This window comes from Labrus bergylta, chromosome 17 (genome assembly GCF_963930695.1).
Source record: "Labrus bergylta chromosome 17, fLabBer1.1, whole genome shotgun sequence".
Taxonomy (NCBI): domain Eukaryota; kingdom Metazoa; phylum Chordata; class Actinopteri; order Labriformes; family Labridae; genus Labrus; species Labrus bergylta.
This window is the reverse complement of record NC_089211.1, coordinates 23,839,785-23,861,234: the sequence shown is the minus strand read 5'-3', so window position 1 is coordinate 23,861,234 and position 21,450 is coordinate 23,839,785. Positions and strand designations below refer to the sequence as shown.

The following is a 21,450-nucleotide window of genomic DNA, read 5'->3' as shown; positions in this document are numbered from 1 at the left end:
TGACACACAACATCCTATTTTAATAATGATGTGGGGACTTAGACACACTTGTTTTTTTTAATCTTTGGGGAACCTTTAATGACAATATCTGATGTAAGTGATATACTGTCTCACATCGGAAAATGTTTGCCTGAATGTGTGTGTTTGTGTGTGTAAGGCGCTCGCATGACTGAAACGGGGATAATGCCTGCGTTGCCTGGCAACGGTGACATGTAGGTACATTGTTTTTATCACACTCGACCACACATGCAGACTGCCCACACAAAAATACTAGACTACAGTCTCTTCAGCCAAGCTCTGCATAAGCTAACAGGACCCAAAGGATTCACAGTGTTGAAGGGCTGAACCATCAGCGGTATGTTCTTGGAAGGGGGAGGGGATGTCGGGGGTGGCAGGGGATAAGACCTACTTCCTGGCGGACAGGAAATTCAACTTCCTGTCGTGATTAATGGGGGGACTGTTGGATCACACGGAGGCGCTGAGGGGGCCTCTGCGCACACAGAACTCCCACATTTCACCTCGGATGTCAACCCTTGTTTTTCTCTCTTGCGAAACACCAGCTTGTGGAATAAAGTAGATACGATTTTTAACAGCTCATTTAAATGTACCAGCACATTTTGTGACGGCTAAAAAAAAAGTTTCTCCTGGTATATGGCTGTATTTTATTTGTGCATGCATAAGGGTCAGGATCCTGTAAAACTGGTGTTTCTCAACCTCAGGAGTCACGTCAGGGCGAAGAATGTAAACAGAGCTGGACTCCTTGGAGCTGCAGGAATGCAGCGAGTGGCAGTGTGCTCTGCAGTCACTCACTAATGGGATGTTAGACGTGTTACAAACCAGAGATCGCAAACTGAACCGGCCAGTCGCTTCACAATGCATTTCACTTTTGAAAAGTGAGAGAGGGGGGCGTAGGAAGTGAAAGGGTTGGAAGGCCATGGAGGGAGGGAGGGAGGTGTAGAATAGAGAAAAGGTGCTTTTTAAGATTTCATGTTCTCCTCCAGCCCCCACAGTTTGCAGATAAAGGTTGCCGTTGCCAAGGTGACTTGACAGAGAAAGGGAAAGTATCTGGCTGTGTTTTTTTGCACTGTTCATGTGCAGCAAGCTTAAAGAGCCAGAGGCACAGATAAGATGATTTCAGTCCCTCCTCCACAGAACAAAAGCTGTACGCATGATATACTGCCTTAAATACCTCAGGACTCTTCAGGCTGCTGAATTCACTCTGAAGCGGCCGAAATATTCGGAAAATGCAATAATGAGAAAGCAGTGCTGAGGCTTAATCGCTATTAAATCCATACATATAACCAGACAAAAGACGGAGACGCGGTGTTACAGTCAAGAGGAAAAAACTCTTATGTTTATTAGCCATGAATTTCACATTGTGAAAAAAATCACATGTACAAAATAATGCCATAAAAATAGAAATTAAACTCTTACATGACAAAAGAAATGAAACTGATGCACGCTGACAGTGTCTTTTTTTTCTGTCTAATTTACATCATTACATGAGGCATTGCGCTCCAATGTGAGCCAGCTGGATTTCCAGATAAAACACAGGATAATAAGAGGAGGGCTAGAGCAGATATAGGGAAATGCCACTCAGCAATTAGGTGCAAATTGAAGGGGGGCATTCATTACTCGCTGTTGCTGGGGAAACTAGGGCTCTATGGGAAGGAGACGCTCTTATCTGATTGGTCGGGGCCAGAGGCTCTGTGTTCAGTGGTCGGAGGAGGTCAACATTACGGAGCCTCAAGGGTCCCTATAGAAGCCGTGGAAAAGGCCAATAAAAGGAAGAGCTCTTGGGTGGTGGCTTAAGGAGCTGAGCAGGAATTCACTGAGCTTCTTTTTTTTATTATGCCCACAGATTTGATTGGTTTCATGACTCCACGAGGAAAGACATTTTGAAAAAAGATATACATATAATCCACCAAAAACATTACCTCTTACATTGAAATTCAATGATTCCATTAATATTCAAATGCAAAGCGTCAATGTTCAGGTCACGTAGACGGACAAACAGACAAAACACTGATTAGAGTGAACAAATATGCAAGTTTGTTTTAAGACATTCTCTCTTTTTGGTCTTTAGGAACTTGCCATTTTTTTTCCTTTTTTTTTTTTTTTTACTTCTACGTATGTGCATTATTGACACAATGGTGAAAAGCACTGCGGTGTCTGCCCTTATCAATGCACAGCTTACTGGATTCAACTCTTTCTCGGTCTAATGGTGAGGAAGACTGTGGGTTAATGCTCTCTCAAGAAGCCAAGGTTAGCACGTTGAGACTGTCCCTCCAGCTGTCCCGACGACAGCTGCAGAGACTTGTCGCATTCTTCACCGCGTCAGGGTCGCTCTGTAACCTCTCTGATAAATACTGGATCACACGCTGCATCATTCCAGCAGCCGTGTCTGTTTATGGTTCATATCTTCATGCTTTGTTGAGGCCCATACAGGACGTCTGGGAACGACCAAAGCAGTCAATTTGACTCTTTTTGTGTTTATGTTTCATTTTAAGTTACAAAAAACAACGTTTAGAGAACTTCTCCTTCAAATAGCCTTTACTGTCTTAATCGTAGTTTTTCCATAATCTTTTTCATGTTTCCTTCATGCTCCTGCTATTGAAGATAGGCGGAACTATTCCATTAACTAGCAACAAGCTGTTGTTTCCAGTTGTTGTTGTTTTTAACAATACTGCAAGGCTAACTCTCGCCAGGGTTAAAACTGAGCAGGAAGATGCTAAAATTGCAGCCTTGTTCAAGTTAGCCTTCTTAGAGATGAATACTTCCATTCTTCTTTTACTGCGTTTTTAAAAAGGTTTTTTTTTTTTACCAGTTGGTTCTTTTAAAATGTTGCAAGGCTACCTATAGATTATTCCTAGATTTTCAAATGTTTCTATCTGCTCTAAAACATTTTTTTGCAATTTATTAACTCTAGCTGTTTGCATTAAGTTTAAACATGTGCAGGAAGTGTTGTGCTCTAAATGCTGCCTTGCTACAAATTAGCCTGCTTAAAGGAAAACACTTGCCTGATTTTCATTTGAACCTGTAATTGTTTCTTATAACATGTATATTCATATAGCTTTCTAAGTCAGCTTGTTTCTTGATATACATTTTGCTTTGTAATGTTTTTATTACCCTTTCAGAGGCTATGGCATTACCTATCCTAGCATTAAAGATTTAATTTCGATTATTGCAATTCTTGTGCAATTATTCAATTAAAAAAAAAGTCAAAATGACTAATTTGGGCGTTCCAGTAGTTTTATATTTCTGGTTGTTTAAGTGTTGGACTTCTAATTTGTGGACTAAACTTCTTCACACCATCAGTAACCCGAGCCAGTCTTCCTCTTCCATCCACACTCACACATGAATGAAAATCCTTTGAGAGGATTTATTTTTAAAAAAGAACAAGCTCCTCTTAGGAAAGACTGAACTGTGCAAAATGCAGCCCAACTGAGATTTAAAAAAACAACAAAAAAACACACAACACCTGGCCATGCATGACATAACCCAGACATACATTCACGTAAGAATGCAGGCAGAGAAGAAATAAATAGGATTAAACATATTAACATAACAAGAGTTATTATTGTCATATAAATTAAGACTACATTGCAGCAAAAGAAACTGATTCATTCTCAGTTCGGGGGGTTAAGGTGACAGTATTTCAGCGAGCACAGAGAAGAGTTCATGCCAGTTTCACTGAATCACTATGAGTGGACATGCTCTAAAAACCATTCAGCTGTGACTCAGCAAGCGAGACGCAGCTTTTCTCGGAATAACAGAAGCACAGCCGGTCTATTACAGCAAATAAGCATACAGCTGAATGCGACAGCGTTGAATCCGGACACTTAATACCGCCCCTGTGTGTGCAAAGTGGGGTTAGTTAACCGGCGCTCAGCGGGCGTTAATGCGTAGCTGCAAAACAGCAAACATGTAAGGTCGTAACCCCCCGAGGCACCTCCACCCCTGCCGTCCTCCTCAACCTCAGCTGGTGTTGGTCATCAACACCTCGTGGTTTGCAGCGACAGCAAACTGCCAGAGCCTTCATGAGAGGAACACTCAAAAGGTTTGTTTTTTTATGTCAAAGCAGTTAGAAACATGAAGGAAAATAAGATACAAAAGGGTCAAATAAAAGAGCTTATTAGAGGAGGAAAGAAGGGGGGAGATTAGCTCCTTCATTGTGCCTTTTCATAAATCAGCTACACTCAGTCAAACGAAGTCGCTTTCTCTTCTGAAGCACACCAATCATTGCCTTCTCCTCCCATCGATCTAAAGAGAACATCCATCATGCTTTACATTGCAGTCTCCATGAAAAAGAGCATTTTTTCTTCTTATTTAGAAAAAAAAAAAAAACATTATCCTCACAAGCCTGTGATGACTAAATGGGGGGAATGTGATGTGTTTGCAGTCCTCATATGGCAGCATGAAAAGCCTGATGTGCCACACAGTCGCAGTCTCTGTGCCTCAAATAAACAAGCAGCAGTTTGTTTGGTTTGTTTGTTTGTTTAAGTGAGCGGCTGTACTGTACGTCCTCCTTCTCGGTGGGGGGTGGGGGGGGGTGGGGGGATCAGACGTGACATCATTCCAGTAAAGTGTCCGGCTGTTATGCGCGTCTCCGTCTGCATCTTTTTTTTGCAGCGTTGAGATGAATGCGGGTGTCTGTACATCACTGCTCGGTGTGTGTCTCTTTTCCGGAGAGAAGGATGACGTGTGCTTTCTTCACAGTCGGAGTCCAGTAGATGATGCAAAACAGGGAAATCTGAGGAGGAGAAAAGGAATCATTTGTAAAAAATTATAAGCAGATGAGATGCATAAAGACAGAAACAACGTTTAATGTTTTAAAGGTGACTATTCAAAGTACAAAAAGACGACTTAAGACAATCTGTCTGGGAAAACAAAGAGCATGCATTATGCTCATTGATCACCAAAGCAACTTCAAGAAAAAAACATTTTCCAGGGTGCAGATGGCCTAGCGGTTAGTTCGCACCCCATGTAGGAGGTTGTAGTCCTCCGAGTTGTCGGCCCGGGTTCAAGTCTGACCTGTGCATCCTCCCATGTCATTCTCAACACTCACTACTCCACCCACTTTCTATCCAAATTCATTTAGCATATTTTCCCCTATTTTAAAATGTTGGGTTTGTACAGAGATGGAGATTTGGATAGGATTTTTTTCATTGTTAAAGTACTAATGTTCTATCCACTCTCTATAGATTTGAACCCACCTACTGTTTCCTCAGTCTGGCCCTGAAGCTTTTTATCTCCACCTCAGCCTACGCATGACTCTGTAACACGAGAATTTCAATCTGACTTTTGTGATTTAATTTTTTTTTTTTAAAGCTTTTACTTACACGCACTTATCCGTGCGGCTCACACACTCGGCAGGTCTTATGTGTGGCTACTGTGAATGTAATATAATCAGCTATCTCTGCACAGCAGGTCTTTCCACTGCTGTTTGAGTGAACCCTGAAGAGTGCTTTATACTCAGTGGCAATCTGGTTATGAGTGAAAGCTTTTGTTGCTGATGAAGCCAAAAAAGAAGAGCGGGCTAACTTTTCTCTTAAAATGCCACTGGTGCATCAAAAGTAAACACTTGCTCTCACTTGCACTTTTCAAAAATGGCAGAAGATTATTGTAGTGACACTTAAGATATACTGGGACAAGATTTATTCGGGAGGGTTAAACCTTTTTTACTAGCTTACTTTACTAGATTACATTTTAATAGTTTTGCTTTATTCTATTACTTAGGGTTCTCCTATCCACACACACTCTCCACACTCTCTTACACACAGCAGCTTGTCCCGTCCCACCGTACTGTATTACTCGCGTTTTGAAAAGTGATCCAAGTAAGAGGAGGCTTATTGATCAAAACCCATTTCACAAAAATATAGAAATGAAGGCATGAGAAGCTTCAGGTTTTGACATGAGTGTTGCACCTCAATCTGTTCCATTACTGGATGATAGCTCGGACGGACGGCGGACCGCTCTCTCTCGCTCTTTCCCTCATACACGCAGCAATTCAGAAATATACTTGGGCGGCCATAAATATACCTGGACGGATCGTCCGAGTATTGTCTCTGCGAGGGTAACACTGTAACCCGGGCGCAGTTTCAGCAGATGGCTGTTCGTCATGAGTCGGGTTTTGCCTCGTAAAGTTTTTTACATGCCACTGTCATTTTGCTAAATGTTGATTAACGTCGGGTCTTTTTTCTAAAGTGTCTCGAGATAACATTTGTAACAAGTGTAACAATGTCTTTCAATTTTCCAGGGGGGGGAAGATCCCAGATTTTTTTTTTTTTTTGGACAGGAGTAGAAATTTCCAGGAGTTTAGGCTCGGCTTGTTTGTTTTCTGGCTTCATATTCAGCAAAAGTTTTTACCCTAAATGACACCATATTTCTTCAACACTGTGTAAATGTCACAGCCTACTCCTGGCTCATTCTTTTAGATTGTGATTGATTTGAACTCTCATGGTAAAACGAAACCAGATGATGCTAAACAGGACCAAATCACATACAGAGACGTTCTCATTCTTTCGTGATAGACCCATTTAAGTTGCTCCCTTAGCCTTAAAGTTAGCATTCCTTGGCCTGAAAGCTACATTTTTGTTCAAATACTTACTCCTTTCAGGCTAAGCAAAGTGAGTAAGAAACGATTACGTGGGTGTTCATATGATCCACGTTACTCATAATAGTTTCTCTGTGTGTAAATACCTTTCTAAATCAAAACATCACCAACAGTCATGCTGAAAATACTGTGACACTTTAAACAAGGAAGCAAGTCATGAATTTTGTTATTTGATTTTTTTTTTTTACTGAAAGCTTTCTAAGGAAAAGGAGGAATCTCAGACAAAGTTGTTCCCCCGAGAAAAACTAAGAACTTCTCTTTTTTGCCTCGCAGCTACAATCTCCGTCTGTGAGGTCTAGCGTACTTCCTTTCCCCTTTCATCCCCTAAACACTCAGCCTTCTTTTCCATTCCAACAAATTCTTCTTTTCACGGAGAAGACTGTCAGTTGCAATGACAGGCAGGCGCTCCAAAAATCACATTCTGTATTAAATCAGTTGCAGGATTAAACCCTTCACTGAGCAACTGTGTTTCAACTGGCTTAGAGTTAGTTAAAACCTTCAGTCTTAGTCTCTTTCTTTCAGAGATGAGTCACTGAAAAGAAAAGGGAATAATGAGTGGTAAAAAAAAATATTTCATCCCGTGGAGAGGATGAGCATCACAGTCTTGCAGCAGTTGAGTTTCCTCCGAGCTGCTTCCTAGCATAATCGAATGAGAGGCTGTGCCGTGCTGGACAGCTGGGGAGTCACTCTAATTCCCTCCTTTTTCTTTCTCAGGAGCTGAGGGGCCTTCAGCCACTTCAACAAAAACAGATAAATGAAAAGGACAGCCTTCATGGATAAGTGAAGGGGGGGGCATCAGTGTGGGCTGCAGAGACTTGCACGATGTGATGTGATCGAGAGCCTGCAGCATGAGGAAAGCTCAGGTTTTGCCAGCTGACTACCCATGCTCCACATACGTCCGGGTTGTTTATCGTCAGAGCAGGAGAGCAGGGGGTTTGAACGAGGCCAAGACGACGTGCAATGGACTTGAGTTAAACAGTACCACTGCTCTGTGGGGATGATGTGTGTCTGACCGAGCAGAGGAGGAAAGCGCTTACGCTCTCTAGCCCTACAACTCGCCCTCCTCGCTTTTCTCCTGCTGCCACCTCTCTCAGACACCTCTGCTTGTAACTGATGATGAATGGTTTCCCGACGCCGCGTGAGTCGCTGGCTGCCTTCCTCTCGCCCAGCGTAAAGACCATAACCTCATCAAAGCGAGGCGACTGGGAGTGGATTAGCCTCGCCATGGTGTTGTAGCCTGCTGGTGTGTGGCTTGTCTAATTGGCAGACCCCCTTTTTTTTTTTTTGACCCGCTTAGAGGGATTTCCCCCACAGGAGCAATAAAAGTATCCTATTCTCTTTCAATTACCCTCTGTGTCCTTCAGCCCATCCCCACAGCTACATAACTCACTTAACTAACGCACACAAGCCTCTATCAATCCCCCCACCGGTCAACCCTCCCTGCTCGAGTGACTTCCTCTTCTTTTTCTTCTTCTTATAGAGGACAATGCTTCTCCTGTCTTTTTTTCTATTATATTTAAAATCCAAAAGCCTTAGAGAAGCATCAAATGCATATAAGTAGCAGATCAATAGGCCTCATTGATTTGTCGGCTTGTCTGTGACACGTTAATGTTAAATTGGCTAATTCCATATGTATCTTTGCCAGATCTTAAGTATCCCTGCCAAAAAGATTTTGTTTCTTTGAGGGGTTTTTTGTAAAAAATCTGTCATATAAGCCAAGAAATCTCACTTTGAAGTCCACACAGATTGGTCTATCCACTAAATACATGAGAAATGCATAGAAATACAACAGAATATCAATGTTTTACAGATGGCTGAAGGAAAAAGGAGAAGGTGCAGATGTCTAACACTTCAAAGAGAGAATGCCATTAGTACACCATTTTCCCTTCTACAACATTGTCGGTGAGGCTAAATCACTGTCATATGTGCAAGTTTTGAAGAATCAATATCAATCCACCAGAGACCGATTTTTATATGAGGAAAAACAAAGGTCAAACTCACCTCATGAAAAAGGTTGTACAGAGGTTTTTTTGGGGCTCAAGCAGGCAGATGTTTCCAAGTGCTGACAAAAGCGGTGGGAATGAGCGAGTAGGGCACAGTAGTGATGCTGTTCCAAGCATCCAGCGTTGGGTCGTAGCAGTCCAGAGTTTTACACCGCTGCGTGCCGAAGTATCCGCCCACCACATACAGTTTGTTCCCGGACGCGACGGCCTGGCAGCTCATACGCTTGGCCGTCACATCGCCAACTTTAGTCCACTGGTAGGTATCGCTGCTGAACTTATAGGCCGAGCACGCAGAGAATTCGGTATCCCCGCCCATGACGAAGATCTGGTTTCCGAGCACGGCGGCGGCTGTGTAGCGCCAAGGCTGAGGGCAGGAAGCGGGGACGGTCCATCGATTCTCCTGGGGATCGTAGCACTGCACCTTGGGCAGCTTGTCGTGGGTGACGCTGGTTCCGCCGAAGGCAAAGAGCTTGAGCTTGACGCTGACCACTGCCGCGTTGCTCACGCCCTCTCTCAAAGGCGCCACCATTGTCCACTTGTTTGCAACCGGGTCGAACTGCTCGACCTGTTTGAGGGACACGGACGGAGATGCCGGGAGGCAGCCGGTCGCAGCGGTATGACCTCCCACCACGTAGAGGCAGTGTTTCAGCTCTGCAGAACCATGGCCAAACCTCGCAATAAGCATGGGGGCTGCCTTGGACCATTCCTCTTGAACCGTGTCGTAGACCCACACATCTTTGGACACACCATTTTCCGAGCCTCTCCCGCCAGTTATGTACACCTTGCAGCCGATGGCGCATGCGCTGAACTCTTTTCTTGGGCTGGGAATGTCGGCCTTTGGGATTATCTCTTTGGCTTTCTGGTCCACAAGGTACAGCTTGTCGCACATAAAGGTCTGCCCCCCCAGAAGAAAAAGGGCATGGCTTGTCTTTCTCGGCCTGGCACACGGGCTATTAACAACGCCATCGTTCTGCAGGATCTTCAGCTTACACCGGATGGCTTCATCCACTAGCTCCTTGCTCTTTGCCTGAGAGTTGATCAGCTCTTCTGTGGAGACGTTCTCCATGAGAAAGATGGCCGGCAGGAGTGCCAGGCGAACTGTTCTCAGGAGTTCTGGGAGGTGGCAGTGCCTCTTTTCCAGGTCGTAGTTGATCCAGTTGAGGGCCGCTTCATAAACGAGTCTCTCGTCTTCTGTCTCAAGCTCCTCATGTGACAAAAGCTGCACCACCATGTCTTTGGGCAGTTGGAGAAAGTCCTCTGTCTTGCAAATAGCGGGAAAGTTGCTGAGGCACATGCCCCAGGAGAGCTCCGACAGCTTGGTGCACTGGTGGGCATCGGACAGCAACAGCATGCCGAGGCAGTTTGACGGATGAAGGTTCCTCTCTAGGAACTCGGCACAGGCATCCCGGATGTCTTGGAACTCTAGCATGTCCCCGGCCTCCAGTAGCGACTCTGCGTTCTCTTCATTGATGACCACACGTGACGAGTAGGCGTAATCCAGCAGGAGCTCTAGAACCTCCGGGTGGATGGAGTCTCGGAAGTCGACCTCGCTCGCCTGGCTCTCCCTCAGCCCTCCGCTGAACATGGCCTCGAAGTACCGGCTGCAGGCGGCCAGCACGGCGCGATGGCAGGGGAAGGAGCGACTGCCGGCGTGAAGCAGGACATCTGTGAAGAGTCTTTGCTGCCGCAGCGAGTTCAGGTGCATGAGGACACTGTCCGCGTAGGACGACTTGTGGAACAGGTAGATGTTCATCGAGCCGGTGCTGGCTCGGGATTTCCTGTTCTCATGGACACACACGGACATTTTCATTGAATCCTGAAAAAAAAGAAAAGACAAGAAAAATCTCTCATCAATGCATTTTACACAGAAAGCCCATCATACAAGGTTCAACTGTGTTTTGTTTATGGTTGGTGTGAGTCACAGTGTGGGTTGTACATGACAGATATATATATATATATATATATATATATATATACACACTCTGGGATTCTTCATGCATTTCTCTCCATAAAAACTGCTCAGAGTCATCTATAAATATTTCTGCTGGATATTGCTTCCATTATGAAAAGAACTGACTGTGGAAAGATTGTTAGATTCCTCGAAAATCTGCAGACCATCTAAATTGCACTAATAAGTTGGCAATGTTTCAGATATTTGTGTAATTCAGGGGAGGGGAGTCTGCCTGCAATTTTTTATTATCTAAAATTTGGTGCCTAGAACTTCTTTACTTCTTTACCCTTTTGTTGCCATGGTATTGAAACAGGTTTGATTTTTACAAGTATCATTTCATAGCTGAAATTCTGGTATCTTGACTCTGGTATCTCTTGTCACTAGAAGAGGCACTTTCACTTTGGCCTCAAGCAAACCGCCCCAGTGCCGCAAAAGATCCACTAAAGAATTTCAATCAGTTTTGAAATTCAATAAGAGTGCCTTTTGCTTTGCCAGGAAGACACCCGAGGGGAAGGTTCTCTGTTTAAAGAGTGACTCATTGCAATTAGGTCTGCTAGTTGAGAAAGATTTTAAAATTCTCTTGGTGGCAGTTGAGAGTTTAGCAACAGAATAATGAGTTTCCCGTAAAGACGGGGGCAAACTTTCAGTAAATTGTGGGTTTGTTTGATGTGAGGACACAGCATAAGAGAAGAACTTATATCATCGGGGTTTCAAATAATTGTTATGCTTTTCATTTAGACTCGACCTAAATTCTCGAAAGATTTCCAGTCCCTTTGCTTCCTCTTCTGTCATTGAACTGTCAATTTTTATGGTACTCTGTCTCAAATTTATGGCCCGACTATTTCCCCTGAGATTTAAAATGAAAACGTATTGGACACAAGCTGTATGTTAAGCACTGTGAATTTAGGCTTATTTAGGTTTTTTTCCCCAGAGAGACTGCTATTTGTCTTTGAGATAAGTCGTGAAAAAGCAGACTGCTCGAGTATTATAGGAGGCCTCGTTTTCCTTATTGAATTGTACCCTCAGCTGAACTATTGTGCATGCTCACACTGAGATGTCGCTGCTGAAACATTACATCTGCAGCTCCACCATAATGTGATGAATGATGTGCATTTTTTCAGAGGAGTATTGTAATCCCTCCCCCGGAGATAGAGAGACATTTAGCAAGAGATCCAGTGATTACAAGTTGCAAAACAGCATACTTCTGGGAGTTAGGAAGGTCAAGTAGATAACACTTGTCTTCCTCGCAGATACTGGGAGGCTTTTTCCATTTCAATCCCAAGCACTGCTAATCCCCTTCTTTTTGAGATACCACAATTTACATGCAAGAGTCCCTTTTTGCAGAGCTCTTTAAGAGGAGAGGAAAGAAAGAGACAGCAGGAGTCTTTTAAGCCTCTGAGAAATGCACAGAATTTACTCCACTCCCCCTCTCTGGAAAGTCGCAAGCTCTCCCATCTTCTCTGTCCTTGCCTTGTCCTCGCTCGGAGCTCGCTTTCATTCCATCCAATTTCCAGACATGTCAAGTGCATCATGCACTCGATTTCCAGAAGCACCAAGTCCCCATCTGACCTTGTACATCTGTCAGATACTCTGACTAGACCAGAATTAAAGACTTTTTAAGTTCTCTTCCAGGTCTCTCAAAACGTATAAAAAGGTGTAATCAAAGACGGATACATTTTAAGACTGTTCACAATCTGTCCATAAATCTGCAGGTTAAACTTTAATCCAATTCTGACAAGTTTTCAGTGCAAAAAAAAAGATTTAGAAACATCCATTTAACTGCTTTAAACACTCATCAATCTTTGCCAAATATTCTGCTTATCTGCATGCCAAAATACAATTAAATATTGGCTTTTTGCAGAGACTCAAGAGTAGTAACATGGCAGAGACACTGCATCTTTTTTTCAATTCTGAGGCAATATGTGTTTTGATTCGATTTTGCTGCATGCTGGGAACACTGGTTGCAAACCAACACAACAGAAAAGAGTCAAGCTAACCAGAGCTGCCACTGAGAACATGTTTTACAAACCTCCAGGTGGTGAAATTGATTTTTTTGTAAATCCTTCACTCTTAAGACAAATAGAGTTCAAACGCTCCTGTGGGTCATGAATGATTCCTCTGCCACACCGATGTCGATGCAACCGAGGGGTGAGGACAGTTTTAATTTTCTCTAAGTTGCATCATGTGAATCCAAAAATCCTCTCCATGCCGTCTCCTGAATAGACAAGCAGATGTGAACCCTGCATGTACAAAATGAAAGGCCGAAGAGGCGTTCTTATGCATTCGGGTTTGTTTCTTGTTTTACGTTCTGGGAGCATGATTACATTCTAGGTAACGCCCCAAACCAGCTGCTCTCTATTACACATTTATTTTTCTGACTGCAAGACACCAAAACTTGCCTGTTTTTATTTCAGCTGTCAACGCAGAAAACACCACCTGCAGCATGATTTAGCAGACTGTATTTAAATGACCGAAGATGCATTACACAAAAAAGCTTTAAACGCGGCCTGGAGGTAAAGACCAGAAACGTGGGGAAGGACAATGAGTAAGAAGTACATGTGTTTTCAGACACTTTTTACAACAACTACTTTCATTCTTACTGAAATATCTCAACAAATATTACACCAACACATTCATGGTGCTTTGGTGTTAAACCGTCCAGCATCTTTCTGAAGTAATATTTGTAGTTTTTTGGTGAAATGTCTCATTGACTGATGGTTGGATTGCCTGGAAATTTAGGAAATACATTCATGTTCCTCTGAAGACAAACTGCAACTAGCACCCCCCCCCACCAAACAAAACAATCTATTGACCTGATTCGAGGCTTGTCGATACCTATTATTTGTCAGAATGAACCTCAAGTGTGTGTTGTCAATACAAATTATCTTACAGCGCTCGATCGAGTCGCAGTCTCCCCAATCTAAAATCGGACTGCCTCTAACAGAAAACAATAGCCAATGAGAGCGAGCAGACGGGGGAAGCATCACCAACCGGATATTGTGTTGTTGTTTATTTACAGCTCACAATCAAGAGTGGAAGATGAACACAACTGTACGCTCTATACTGTCTTCTCAGCCAGGATTTCACCCATATTATGTTTCTCATTGTGCTGCATCACAGAGGAAGGACAGCCAGCTGACAACGTTGATCGTCCTCCATATTTGTTTTTCTACTAAAGTCATGTCATGATCGCACAAGTTTCTGTGAGATCTTGTGTCATTGGAATCAGAACTGTGAAATTATTACTACAAACAGCAAGTTACACAACACCAAAATAGCCAAAATATCATGAGAACACAACAGCATAATAAAAAGCCAAGGCCAAAAATAATCCAACTCACACAATCAAAAAACACAACAACACAACAACACAAGGACCCAGCTTCATAAATGGAGACCAAGAGGAGCAAAGATGTGAGAAATGACAAGAGATCAAAACAAATTTCAACTGAAAGATAAATCTGTCAAAATCTGCAAACACAGCTGAGGTCTCTAAGTCACGTCAATGACTCATCACAGAAGAATCTGGTTTAATATTGAAACTCAATCACTTACACAGTAGGTGTGAAAAAAGCTCCAAAGAACCAAAAGAATAAACAGCCTAACCGGTTAATGTTTCACTGGTGTTTCCACCGCAGCTCCAAGGTACACTTTACTCTTTATAAGCTCTTAGTAATAAAAAATATTTATAATAACTCAAAGGAGAAGGAATGTAATTAATCACAACTTGATGAAATATTAAGAAAAACATAAACGCGATGTTGGTTCAACAGGAATTATTGCATTCCAGCTCTGACAAAAACTGGCAAACCCTTCATCTAGTGGCCTCTGGCTGAGCTATAACGAGAATCTCTCACCTGCATGTGTCACCTCCCACACACACACATGCACACACGCACACACACACACACACACACACACACACACACACACACACACACACACACACACACACTGATACTGCAGCTTATGTTCTCTAATTGGAACTTGTAAGCGCCTTAATTTGATGAGTGGTCGTTATAACGAGGTACTAAATCAGAGTGGTTTAGCATATGCTAATAATTAGCATGTTATTAGCTTGAGTGGTGCAGGTATGAAGAACAGACGCTGAGAGACAAGTAGACACCCTGATTGGTCCAACAGGATCAATTTTTTTTTTAAACCCATCAAGGACAGTGTTGATTATTCCAAATTTGCTAATTTCCCGCCCATTGCAGAGATCGGTGTTGTTGTTGGAAACCAATACCAGTACCGCTAAATGCCTCTAGCACAGCCTAAAATGATGAATCAGATATGAGCTTGTACAACAATTTCCCAACACAGTGATTTATGAAAACTTTGAATAAAATAGTATTCATTCTACTTCTCAAAAACAGTAGCCAACACAGCAGTGATATAAACTAAAACTTCTTTGGTGAATAACTAAAGTACACTCTAACACTAGCCAGAGAGCTAGCAGCGTTTCAGCGCCCTCTGTTTTCTACTCACAGAATTTAACATTCTCTGTGTTCCTTATTTAAAATATTGATTATTTAAAGATGCAAAAGCACAAAGGAAGACGATTCATGTTAAAAATCATCGTTTGGGAGGCTTTTTTTTCAGACTCACAATGTGAGGAGAGACTGTTGTTTATGTTAGCTTAGCTTGTTTGTTAAGGAATAATAATGTGGAATCCTTTATAAGCAAAAGTACTAACAATAACATCACATTTATCCAGAGCTGCTTGTAAACCTTTTTTTTTTGTAAATCACTAAATTGCACAGTAGCATTGGCAACGTTGCAGTGCTTCACCTCCTCTGCTCTCTGGCCGTTTGTAAGAACGTAACTTCTGCTTCTGTATGTACAGAGGCTGTTCTCCTCCAAGTGCGCGGCCCAGGTTCGAATCCGACCTGTGGCTGTTTTCCCCACATGTCATTACTCTCTCTCTCTCTCTCTCTCTCTCTCTCTCTCTCTCTCTCTTCCCACTGTCCTATCTCTAAAAAGCACAAAAAAGACCAAAAAATAAACCTCTGGAAAGAAAGCAGGTGGTATCAAAAAGTATTGATGTATCAACGATTTTCCTTCTAATACACACACACACACACACACACACACACACACACACACTTGAGCACACACACACACACACACATACACGAGCACACACAGTAAGAGCTGCACAAAGAGAAAGGCAGAAAACCAGATACTTAAACTATTTGCATACTAAAGGATAAAGCCTGGATTACTAACTCAGCCAGCAGGTCCTGGATCCCCGGTCTTCATACATTTGTTATTTAAATGAGAGTTTATCCTTTGTTAAAAAACGAGCCATCACCCAACATCATCAACATCTGTGCAGCGGACGACACTGACTTCTGCAGAAGTTGTGTTCCAGCTCTCGTTCTTTAAAAGCTCTCATTAAGACAAGCGGCTGTATTTAGCACACACGTCCGTAAACACAGATTAATGGGGAAATCAGATAACTAAATCCTGTTTCAGTGCTCAGATCACATTATTGCTTTGGTCTGCTCGTTCGCTGCAAAACATCCCGAAGAGAAACAAGTCGGCGTGAAATTCCTGACAACTGTCTGGCTGACATTCAACGTCTCACGTTTCAACGACTTCTTCTACTTGAAGAGAAAAAAACAGCTCAGAGCTGGAATAATCGATTTGTTGATGTGTAATATGGCTGCATGTTTGGCTTATCACACGTGCGACCGGGGATTGTGAACCTATTGGATTTGGGACCGTCAGAAAGGTCAAAGGTCAAACTCAGAAATTGGGATGTCATTTTTACCTTTCTTGCCAATGAGAAGGGAAGCAAAGATTCCCTTTCAAGAAACGACTTTACAAAGTGGTTCACAAACAAACATGAATGTGCAAAGCGGACGTCAAAATTCAGACAAAGCAGAAACCGACCGGCTGCTTTAGAAAATGTCCACAGTTTCCACAAAACAACCGAATGTTGTGAAGCATCAAGGTCGACCTCTGAGAAAAGTGAAGATGATTTTAAGAACTTAAAAGGCTTGTCTCTAACTATAAGAGTTGTCTCTGTAAAAATTCTGTTAAAAAGTCGAACTTTATCGATTTGAGTTGCGTTACCACGGCAACATCCTCGGCAGCCAATGTTGGGTAATTTTCTTGTTTCTAATCACCAAGTGTTGCAGGCGTCAATCCCCAGCTCACTGTCTCAGTTGCACAACGCAAGAAACGTTGCCAAAGTGAAATTGAGACAGTGTTTACCTGTGAATCTGAACAGACCACTGCTGCTCTCTCTCTCTTTCTCGCTCGCAGCAGCTACTGATTAAAAATTTGACTTAGAGAGCTGACTTTTTTTTTTTTAAGCTTTAGCACTTTTGGATACTTTGGATCACGTGGAACAGAGGTTGCACTGTTGCTTCATCTTGCCACTGCTGCGTTGTTTTTTTAAATCATAATTAGACATGCACCGGTAATCAGACCGATGCTGATACAGATGTTTGTATTTTGACTTCGTTTGGAGTGAGACTCCCACGATGCCGACATTTTTTCTCATGTTTGACGAACAAGTCAGGGTTTGTTCATCTGCCCAATTTAAAACCTCTCCTCTGAATCAGTAGTTAGGTAGATGCCAGCTTTTAATTGATTTGGCAAAACAAATAAACATCGACTACTGACATGTGATCATACCAAATTATTTGCAGATGTGCCGACGTCTGTCAACAGGGCCGATATCGGCTGATACTGATGCATCGGCACATCCCTAGTCATAATAATAATAAAAACTTTATTTATAAAGCACCTTAACAAACACAGGTTTACAATGTGCCTCCACAGACTAAGCAAAAGCATCAAAATGACTAAGCAAAACAACCCAAACACAGAAGAATGTAAGCAACTGCAAAATAACCCAAACAACAAAAAAACAACCGGACGACACGTTTAACCATCACAAGACCCGAGAACGTCCTGCACGCTGTCTCTTCAGCAGCTTGTGTTGTGTGTGTGTGTGTGTGTGTGTGTGTGTGTGTGTGTGTGTGTGTGTGTGTGTGTCTGTCTGTGTCTGTCTGTCTGTCTGTGTGTGTGTGTGTGTGTGTGTGTGTGTGTGTGTGTGTGTGTGTGTGTCTGTCTGTGTGTGTGTGTGTGTGTGTGTGTGTGTGTGTGTGTGAACAGGGCTTCTGAGTACAGTGATCATTTAGACAACAAGTTGAGTAACATTTACATAACTTGTGTTGGAGAATATAATTGGCAGAAAGTGTGAGTCATTAAGTGATAGCTGTTAAAGCTTTCATGGCAGCATGGTGTTTTTTTTTTTCAGCCTGTTTATTTAAAAATCACTGAAAGCTCTGAATAACAGCGCGCAGACAAACTACTTTTCAAGTCGCTGATTTCAGCATTAATTAAATTCCTCAGAGATTGACAGAAAAAATCTGCAACTTTTTTGACAACTTGCTAAACCTTTGATTCAGTTTGAAACAAAATTGATTTAAAAAAAAAAAGACACATTTTCTGTCTTTAGCTTCAGAAATGTGACAATTTGCAGCTTTTCTTTCTCATGAATCAAAGTGAACGGACTACTTTTAGGGTTTGAAGCGGTTTGAGGACATTATTGAGGACTCATTAAACATGCATTTATATTTTTACAGATGCAATATATTAAACAAATTTACAAAAGCCCTGAGCGGACATGCACCCATACATTTTATAAACTCTGTGCTTCTGTTATAACAAGTAAATATCTGGTTGTTTTCTCCAGATCCTAACTCATTTATCTCGTATCTGCAGAGTTGCAAAATAAAAAAAAACCTAGCTTATCTCATCAGTGAGGACAAAATGATCCTGTTATCTGGAGATAATGAGACCAATTACTGCTTTATTTTGGAAAACAAGATTTGTTGTTGTGAGGCAAAAGACGAGGAAGTCGAGGAAATCAAATGTACCAATGCATGTCCGCTCAGGAGCTTCTGTGCAAATTGCAAATATAATATTTAGCAGTTCACTCATACTGACGGAGTTTAAGCCCTAAATCCCCCTACAATTATTTTTTATCTTACATCAGCGCTCATATTTCTGTGACTTGTCATTGAACACTAAACATGTCTTCAGTGTCAGCAGGAGTGTCTGGGTTCGATGTTTTTTAAGAGTTATCATCCTGGTCCCCTCACAGAAAAACAGATCCAGAACCGGAAAGTACATACATGCCACACTCAGAAGAAATCACACACAGAAGAAAGGCATATATACACATATACACACACACACACACACACACACACACACACAGCAGACTGCTCTCCATCTGAGGGCCTGGGCTGGCTCTCAAGTCTGTTTAAAATCATTGCCAGGTGTTCACAGTCAACCGGAGAGACTCATGCAGGAAGAGGGATGGGAGGGAGAGCGAGAGAGAGACTTCAAAAGTAAACACCACCGAGGCTTTTTTTTTTTTTTTCTACATCTGCTGCTGCTCGGGAGGAAGAGGAGATGAAACAAGATGCAAAAAAGCAGAAGAATCCAGCAGCTATTGATCTGCACGTCTGCGTTCATATAAATCTCTCATTTACGCCTGTCCACACACATCTGAGTGATTCACAGCCACTTATAAAAACACTGTCAATCGATTTATAGCAGCGAGGAGAGCACGTGACACCTGATGTGCCTTTTAAAATATGTAAAACATCTCGAGCATGCATGAGAGTGCAGGAAAAAGACGCACAAAGAACAGGGAAGATCTGGAGCATTATTAGTATAAATACACACAAAAATTGCTTTCTCTATGGGCTAATTATAAACATATAAGATTATATTTAAAAAAATGAATGGATGTCATTATAACACTGCGTCCTTTAGCCTGTTTTCTGTTGCGTTTTCTTGATTTCTCCATCATTAGGTGGTCAGAAAAGGGTGCAGCAGTTGCTCAGGTAAAACAGATGAAACTGTAATGTGTACAGGTGGTATTGAGAGTTTAATTTTACCTCTTTAGGTGAAAGCAGGAGTTCAATAGTGCCCGCAGTATCCCTCGAACATGCCACTTCTGGAAGAGCCACGATGCAAGCCTGCGCCCGGGGAGCGCGAACAACTCCGCGGATATTTCCAAGAAAGGCAGAGGGCGGTCAGGATGAGGAGACACAACGAGACACAACGAGATGTCTGCAAACTCCGATTCAAACAAAAAACGGACGCGAAATAGCGTAAAAAAAAAAGGATGAACACACAGAGAGTGAGAGAGAGGTGGAGAGGTGTTTGGAGGCGTCGCTTGTGCGTCGCGGCGGCTCTGCTCCTACAGTGACGGTCCTCCTCCTGCGCTCCCAGTCCTCCTCTCACTGGAAGCGATGGGTGTGTTTACAGAGAGAGGGGGAGGACCGTCACCCCGCAGGAAATGAAGAGAGAGAGAGAGAGAGAGAGAGAGAGGAGGTGGTGGTGGGTGTAGAAAAAGCTGTGGAGTGTCTTCCCACACATCCTCAGAGAATTCAAACTCTTTAGGGTTGAAGTTTATCTAATTAAAGAAGATTGTTTTGTAAGTTTAGTCAAATTCAGCTTTAAAAAAAAAAAAGATCCTTTAAGGTCAGAGTCCAACTTTTATTTTCAGTTTTAAAGGAAATGTCAGAATTTTTAATTCATTAGGTTCCCTCGTTTAATTTCTAAAAAGTTAGGAGGCTGTGAAAATTGTAAATAGCCTAAACAGAATTTAAATCAGACAAAGATTGACTGCACACAAATACAAGACATATAAGCTGAAACTTGGAAATGTACATTTTGAATTTGATACCAGTTAAGCTGGGACAGTGGTCACATAAATGCAAAAAGTACAGAAGCCCTAAAAGGACATCCCATTATCACGGGATACATGCATCAAATTTCTTGAGATCCAGCATTGTTATTTGAAATTATGACATAAATAAGTTGAGGAATCAAGCAGAAATAGCTCGTTTTGATGGGAAACCGGAGTAAAGCAAAGTGTATGGATGCATGTCCTCTTTGGCCATTGGACTCAAAGAACAACCTGTCCCAAATTCTTTAAAAAAATAAAAATTCTGCCATCAAATCTAAAATGGGAGAATAGTTTTTGTTGTCTTATTCTATTCTTAACTAAACATGAGGTTTCAGTGGTTTGTGTATCATCACATTCTGGTTTTATTTACATTTTGCACGTCTCAATGTTTTTTTAGGAATGGGGTTGTATTTTAAAAACTTACAAACACACTTGAGTATTCACATTTTGAACTACACAAACCTCAGAGTCTCTTTAACCAGTTTCTCTTCAGTGACACAAACTTCTTTTTTACCAGATGATCCTGTCATGAACTTTCACTTTGTGTGGGTTTTGGCGCCCCCTGTGGACAAAGTGGTATATTACGTCTCTTTATTGATCTTTTTCTGCACGTGTAAAGTGTATTTATGATGAAAAATCTCTTTGATTGTATCACTCACTGTGAATTTTGTGGGGGGGAAGTATCATTCTGATAATTCAAGGTGGAAAAGTTACATAATGTTGCTTTAAGGGGCCCTTCCTCCATTTGGGCCCATGGGTCGTCAGCCCCCTCCCTCCCACTAAGCCGCCCCAGAACAATGGGCAAAAGTTGGGTGCCTGTGGTACCAAGTAAAGCTAACACAGTCTGATTTGAAAGTGTGACTGTAGGATTAGTCTGACTTGTTTTATTTCTAATCCAGTTAAACAATGTCCAGCATGTCTGGTATGGTTTTAATTTAAAAGCTAAATGTGCCACAGAAGCTGATGAGAGGTCACCATGAGCCAATTGTTTCCAGTGTGGATTAAACCCTTTAATAAAATCCAGCTATGTGATTATTCAAGGCACAAAGAAAAGTCAAATGATTCTTTGTTTTGTGCTTCAGGGACTCATTGTAATAAGAAAACAGTACATTATAGTATATACGGTACAGTCTGGGTGAGTCACAGTAAACAC

General features: G+C 42.1%; 1 protein-coding gene across 1 annotated transcript; it reads right to left on the bottom strand.

Annotated features, from left to right (window-relative positions):
* Window positions 1-1,326: 1,326 nt before the first annotated feature.
* enc1 (ectodermal-neural cortex 1) lies at window positions 1,327-19,849 on the bottom strand. The gene is made up of 3 exons (XM_020650912.3): window positions 19,501-19,849; window positions 8,618-10,435; window positions 1,327-4,753 (listed from the first exon to the last, which is right to left on the bottom strand). Exon 2 carries the CDS (start codon window positions 10,427-10,429, stop codon window positions 8,654-8,656), a length of 1,776 nt encoding a protein of 591 aa, XP_020506568.1. The 5' UTR covers window positions 10,430-10,435; window positions 19,501-19,849; the 3' UTR covers window positions 1,327-4,753; window positions 8,618-8,653.
* Between the last annotated feature and the right edge of the window lie 1,601 nt (window positions 19,850-21,450).